The sequence below is a fragment of the Myotis brandtii genome, unplaced genomic scaffold (genome assembly GCF_000412655.1).
Source record: "Myotis brandtii unplaced genomic scaffold, ASM41265v1 scaffold197, whole genome shotgun sequence".
NCBI classification, from domain to species: domain Eukaryota; kingdom Metazoa; phylum Chordata; class Mammalia; order Chiroptera; family Vespertilionidae; genus Myotis; species Myotis brandtii.
In genome coordinates, this window is record NW_005357346.1 from 1,500,614 (window position 1) to 1,507,894 (window position 7,281).

Genomic DNA, 7,281 nt, shown 5'->3' on the forward strand with positions numbered 1-7,281 from the left:
TTTTTTTTTTTTTTTTTCTGGGCCAGCTTTAGCTCTGAGGCCTCGCTGCTGAAAACATAGATACAGTGTTGCGGTCCGAGCCCGGCTGAATGGAAGCCCTTTTCTGGGGTTTTGTTTAGCTTCTTATTTGCAACATAGTATATAGTTGCTTAGAGTTGCAACTGAGAGGCTGGCAAGTTAAGCGGGGAACGTTGGAGTCCGCAACAAGCAAACCTCATGCTCGCTTCAGTGCCTGGTTGCCGGCCGCCATCTTGGCTGACAGTTAATTTGCATATACTCACTGATTAGCCAATGAAAAGGGTAGCAGTCGTATGCCAATTACCATGTTTCTCTTTTATTAGTGTAGATATATATATATATATAGAGAGAGAGAGAGAGAGAGAGAGCTGTAGAACACATCTAATTCAGAATGAAAGATTAGTTAAGGTTTTCTGATAGAGTTGAAACGATAGCTGAATCTTGAAAGAGAGATAGGGAATAGCCAAGTAGTAACAGTGAACTCTGAGAAAGGAAAATAATTTGATTTCCAGAATTGTCACATTATTATATTCAGAATGTTCAGTTTTCAACAAAAAATTATGAGGCATCCTAAAAACAAGAAAGTATAGCTCATAATTAGAGAAACAGCAATCAATAAAAACCATGTCCAGGAGGAAGCCCAAATGTTGGACTTTACTAGACAAAGATTTTAAAGAAGCTATTTTAAATATTTTCAAAGAGCTAAAGAAAAGCGTGTCTAAACTGGCCAAAACCAAAACCAAAACCAAAACTAAAACTGGCTCAAGAAAAAAGAAAACATCTGAATACATGGCCTATAACAATTAAAACTATTGAATCAGTAATTAATGGTAATGATTGCACATTCTTGGGACTATACTAAAAATCACTGAATCGTACACTTTAAAATGGTTAAACTGATGAATTTTGTTATATAAATTTTATTTCAATTTTTTTAAAAAATACAATGAGATATCACCTTAGAACTATAACAATGGCTAAAGTTGTTTTTTTTAAACTGACACTACCCAATACTGACAAGGACAGGAGCACCTAAAACTCTCAGAAGTTGCCAGTGGGAATTCAAAATGATACAGCCACATTGGGAAACAGTTTAGCAGTTTCTTATATACCTAGGCTTACCAGATGTCACAACAATCTCATTCCTAGGTACCTGAACTCAAGAGGAATGAAAATATATGTCCATAGAAAGACCTATATGGGAATTGAAAGATCAGACAGAGGCCGAAAACCAGGACTACAGCTTTATTAGAGGAGAAGGACCTGCCGGGCTGTCTCGCAAGGGGAGGACAGCAGCACTGCTGGGGTGGGCACGCCTTTTGAGGGGCGGAATGGGAAGGGGGGGGCGCACACTGATTGGTGGCTTACTGCATTGTCCATATAGGACAAGGGCTTAGGGTATTTGGCAGCTGTGGATTGGTGGTCCAATGTATAGTCCATATAAGGTACATGGTTTGTCACTCAGGTATTTCCGGGCTGCAGGTTATGTCATACTCCACCCACCAGTTGGGGGAAGGGAGGATCTATCAGGAATATCTTTAGCAGCTTTATTCATAATAGCCTGATGTCCACCTAACAGTCTGGTACCAGAATGACTAAAAGTAAACAATACTGATTATAAGAGCAATTTCACTCCTGGACATATACCCAAGAATAGTGAGTGGGTATATCCATTAACAAAAGATACATTAAAACGTTCTAAGCACTATTATTCATAAGGTCAAAAAAATTGACACAACCCAAGTGTCAATCAGCAGTAAAACGGATAAGTTAAATGTGGTATAAAATCATACTATGGGATATACATGGCAACTAAAAAGGATGAACTGCTACATTCATCAACAAGGAGAAATTACACAGGTAATGTTGAGCATAAGAAGTCAGGCATAAGATTACATAGCCCATGATTCCATTTATATAAAGGTGAAGAAAAATGAATCTACGGTGATAGAAGCCAGCATAGAGGCTCTCCATAGAATGTGGGGTGAAGGAGTGGAAGCTACAATGGGTATTGCCTGGGAAGCACAGGAGAGAGACTTTTCTGGGATGTTGGAAAAGTTCCTAATTTGGTTAGTGGTTACACAAAAATATATACATATGTATACATACACATATATATATGAAAACATTTATCAAGCTAAACATTTAATATGTATGCACTTTACTGTGTGTGTGCTGTACCCAATTAACAAGTTTTTTAATTAAGAAAATAATGAGCCTGGTCTTCCTAGCCCTGTCCAATTCATGCTTCATATTATCATTAAAATTATCCATTTTTAAAGCATATGTCATTAGGTTACTCCTCTGTAAAAGTCTTCAGTGGCTCCTGTTGCCATGATTTCTCTGCCATGGTTTTTAGGATTCATCAAGTCTGGTCCCTGTCAACTGTCAGTCTCATTTCTCCAGGTTTCAGCTAAACCCTTTTGTAATTTGCACCTCCAGATCTTCAAGCCATCTGTTTCTTTAGAAAACCCCACCAGCGTTCAGGAATCAGCTCTCTCATGGACTAATTTCTCTCCAAAGCCTTCTTTCACAGCCCCCATCTTTTCTTTTCTTTTCTTTTTTTTTTCCAAGGAGGATTAGATGTTCCTTCCTCTTTGCCCCCACATCTCTATTTCATCTACCTCTCAAGCACAGCACCTATGACAGGGTGGTGATATATATGTTGGCTAACTTAGGGCTGACATGTATGTGTTGCAGTGAAGAAAAGATAAGAGATATTTGTGGAATGTCTGAACTCCAAGGTTCTGAAGATGTTTCTGTCTTCCCAATAAAATTAAATATATTAAATTATAATGATTTGTTTTATCTTCTTCACCAAAGTCATTGACATATTAACTACTGATGTGAGCGTCTGACCAAAATGAAATAACATATTTGCCCATATTAAACTCATGTATTATCAGTCAAGAGCAAGGAAACTCAATGTTTTGGGAAACCTTTGCTTCCTTGTTGCAGATTTTCCCTCAATTTCAATTAGATTTTTCAAAATATTGCAAGAGCTCAAAGACTCCCTTAAATATTTTGTTTTACCTCTAGGATCCCAGACTTTCCAGGTTTAGATAACTACCTATGAACTAAAGATTCATGAAAGAGAATAAAGTGATACATACCTTACACTCTGATATTAGCCTTCATGAAGAACATGCTTTGGGCATGGGCAAAGTGAAAATACTTGGTAATGGTACGACCAAATAGCCATTTATTTATTCATTATGTAGACAAACAAAAGGTATGGTTTCTCTCCTCAAATGGGTATTAGAAAACCACAAAGAGTGTTTTCCTGTTGCTTACATGCAGCTTTCTCTTGCTTTCCTCTGCTGTTCCATTTCTTAGCCTCTTCATTCTCCTCTGTGTCGAAGGAATCCTTGCCAAGATCTGCCCTTGCTCTTGAATACCTTCCCACAAAGATAACTTGAGGAGCCCTGAAGCAGACCAACGTAGGCAGCAAGATCATTTGTCAGAACTGAGCTCAAATCCATGACATCCACATGTCTCTGCACTATAGGAACTCACAAACCTGCAAAGCTCCCATTTTGGGACTGAGAGATGGTACTAAAAAAGGGTTTAGTGGTGAAGGGAAGAGAATGGCTAACCCAAAGTTCATATCCTGACTACCAATTTCCTATCATTGTTCTAAAAACCTGGACAAGATTTTTAAAATTTAATCAGCCCATACAGGTTAAGAAATAAAGGAGAAATTCTAGCAAGGACTGAGTGCTGTAATGTTTTCATCAAGGACCATTGCGGGACATATACCCACAAAGGATTTCATCATCTTTCCAGACTGATTTACTATTAATTAAGTTTACCTTATTCCAAATTAAATCTTTAATTTGCCACCAGTCTAGCAGGCTCAGATGTAGTATTAGGCTGGAAAGGTGAAACACAGAAAAAGAAAGATTTCACAACCATAAGGAATTAGGAAACCACTGCACCAGACTACAATGTTCTGCAGGGGAAAGAACTATGTCACCATGACAACCTGGGATATTTTTATTGAGTTAGTAGGTTATATAGAAACATTTTCCAGAATTTGGAGGTTGAGCGTGAAGTATAAGAACATGTGTAGGTGTTGAGAGACATTTCAAACTTGAATTTTTATCTTTTTAAAAATATATATTTTTATTGATTTTTTACAGAGAGGAAGGGAGAGGGATAGAGAGTTAGAAACATCAGATGAGAGAGAAACATCGATCAGCTGCCTCCTGCACACCCCCTACTGGGGATGTGCCCATAACCAAGGTACATGCCCTTGACTGGAATCAAACCTGGGACCCTTTAGTCTGCAGGCCGACGCTCTATCCACTGAGTCAAACCGGTTAGGGCTTGAATTTTTATCTTTATTTTTTAGCTTTTCCTTGCAATCCACATGTTGCTAAATTCTACTCTTTAAGAGCCAAAGGGAAAAAATAATTTTTACTCTATATTCATATATGAATGTTAGGCACATGTATATATGATTATGTAACTTCATTAACTTGGAGGTTTACATCAACAATGGTACAGGTTTCTTGAAGAACAAAAGAAATTTGTAACAATAATTCCAAATAGGTTATTATACCCATTCCTTTTTTTTAATATATATTTTATTTTATTTATTTATTTATTTATTTATTTTTACAGAGAGGAAGGGAGAGGGATAGAGAGTTAGAAACATCAATGAGAGAGAAACATTGATCAGCTGCCTCCTACACACCCGCTACGGGGGTTGTGCCTGCAACCAAGGTACATGACCTTGACCGGAATGGAACCTGGGACCCTTCAGTCTGAAGGCTGATGCTCTAGCCACTGAGCCAAACCGGTTAGGGCAGTGGTCGGCAAACTGCGGCCCCTTGAGTGTGGCTCTTCCACAAAATACCATGTGCAGGCACGCACGTACAGTGCGATTGAAACTTCGTTTGAAACTTCGTGGCCACACTCAAGGGGCCAAAGAACCGCATGTGGCTCGCGAGCCGCAGTTTGCCGTCCACTGGTTTAGGGCATATTATACCCATTCTTGGCTAAAATACCTAAGTATTAAATAGATGCCTTATATATTGAATCTACACTATATTACTTTTTGATTTTATAACACTTTTATCTTGTTTTCAATTTCCTCTGAGTTTCCCAAAGGATCTGCATAAAATTCTGTTAAAGTATGTGTATTATCTATTCAGTATCTGATAGCTTATTTAACCAATTTTATGTATTCGTTTGTTTTGCATACAAAGTCGATGCAAAAATAAAACATTTCTGCCTCTCTGTGTCTTATACCAGAATCTTCACAGCTACCTTTTATTAAATCCTCACTTTCATAATTATTATTATCTCCGTTTATAGATCTGTGCAGAGTGGTGAAAAATTTAGTTGCCCAAAGTGCACATTCCCTCCTTAGGTCAAAGGAAGCAAAGCTCTGCCTTCTCATTTCAGCTCTCACACTGTAAACAAGTATCCTCTTCACAGTCTATTTAGTGCCACGCTTTTCACACGTTTGTGCTTCTTGTTGGTAATTTTTCTGTTTAAAATGGTCCCTAAGGGTAGTGCTGAAGTGCTAGCCAATGCTCTTAAGTGCAAGAACTCTGTGATGTGCCGAATGGAGAAAATGCATGTGTAGATAAGCTTCACTCAGGCATGAGTTACAGTGCTATTGGCCATGAACTCAATGTTAATAGAAAAACACATATCAGATAAAGTGTCTTTAAGCCGAAACACATAAAACAAGGTTATGTATTGACCAGAGGCCCGGTGCACGAAATTCATGCATTGAGGGGGGGGGGGTTGTTGTCCCTCAGCCCTGCCTGCACCTTCTCCAATCCAGGACCCCTCGGGGGATGTCCGACTGCCTCTCGAAATCTGGGACTGCTAGCTCCTAACTGTTTGCCTGTCTGCCTTCCTGATCGCCCCTAACCCCTCTGCCTGCCTGCCCAATCGCCCCTAACCACCTCTGCCTCACCTTGCACCCAGGACCCAGGATTCCCTCCTTCAGCCGGTCACAGGCACCCGGGACTGGACTTCCCTCCCTCTGACCAGCCACAGGCATCCAGGACCCGGGCCTGCTTCACCCGGGCCTCCGAAGCCGCAGGGGACTGTGGGCAGGTGGCTTCACCCAGGCCACGTGCACTGGCGCCTGGGACCATGCGGCAGGCAGCTTGTCCCTCTCCTGGGCAGCAGCCTGGCTGGTCCCCATTCCTCTTCCCCCAGTGTTGAGTGTCTGAGCTGTTATGGCATCAGGGCGTGATGACCATTTGCATATTAGCTTTTTAGTATATAGGATTATATAGGATTAGGTGACTAAAATGTTGTGACCAGTGAGTGGCTCACGGGGAATAGCCCTGTTTTCCCCTAGGAGCAATGGTTCAGTATTCGCTAATTCAGCGTTGGTAGTAGCTTTGTAGGACATAACTAGCACAAATAACGGGAATTACCTATATTTATACTGAAGGAAAAGGGTGTTCTTTAAATGCCTCTGATTTCCTTATTAACCCAAGAGGGGAAAAGTCTTTCCAAGACATTACTCTACGGCTCTCCAAAGAGCCTGTAAAAACGGCTGCGCTCTCTCCGCTCGGTTCTTGCGCAGTTCTTTCTCTTGGAGGGGGAGTGGGGGGTCTGCACTTAAATAGTGTTTCCCAAGAATCATATCGAGTCATGTGCCAAAACTGATAAAGATGGACAGGCACGACGCACAGGTACATTCGAAAGCGAACTCTGCGGATGTGTTCCTGCAGAATTAATGGCCCAAATCCGTGGTCCCCGAGTTCTATATGGGAACCCAGAAAAGGGTATTTCCCTACCTTGGGCGTCCACCTTCCGAATCTCCCAAGGACATTATAAAAATGCGAGACCATAACATTTCTTTCTTCTTACAGTAACCACCCTGTACCCCCTCCCACAGGCCTTAAAAGCTGGTCGGTAGTTTATTTCTTCCTGTTTCTTTAAGGCGGAGGGAGGGTGTTTGCCCTCTTCGGAAATGGCTGCCCGAGCTTCACTCGCCCCGCGAAGCTGCTTCCGGAACACAATTCCGGGACTTTCGCGGCGCAATATGGGGACTTGGCCGCGGGCGAGACTGAGCCTCCCAGCGTGCTTTGCAGCCCGGCCGCGAGCCGGTGTCTGGCGATGGGGAGCCCCTGGGGCTTTCGGCCGCCAAACCTCTCGTAGAGGTTGCGGTGGAGCCGGGAGCCTGAGGCCCTGACGGCCATCCGGGGGCGAGATGGAAGCGTGGCGCTGTATGAGGAGGGGCTACGGCCGCTGTGTGGTGGGCAGAGGCCGGTCAGTAGGTCTGGG

General features: G+C 41.9%; 1 protein-coding gene across 2 annotated transcripts in view; it reads left to right on the forward strand.

The window, feature by feature from the left end:
- Nucleotides 1-7,038: 7,038 nt before the first annotated feature.
- The window catches only part of ANGEL2 (angel homolog 2 (Drosophila)), a 15,553-nt gene continuing 15,310 nt past the window's right edge, over nt 7,039-7,281 (forward strand). For both annotated transcript variants that reach the window (XM_005865159.2, XM_014538782.1), the window contains exon 1: nt 7,039-7,266. In XM_005865159.2, the coding sequence (XP_005865221.1) occupies nt 7,208-7,266 (59 nt within the window). In that variant the 5' untranslated portion in view covers nt 7,039-7,207. The remainder of the gene's footprint in view (nt 7,267-7,281) is intronic.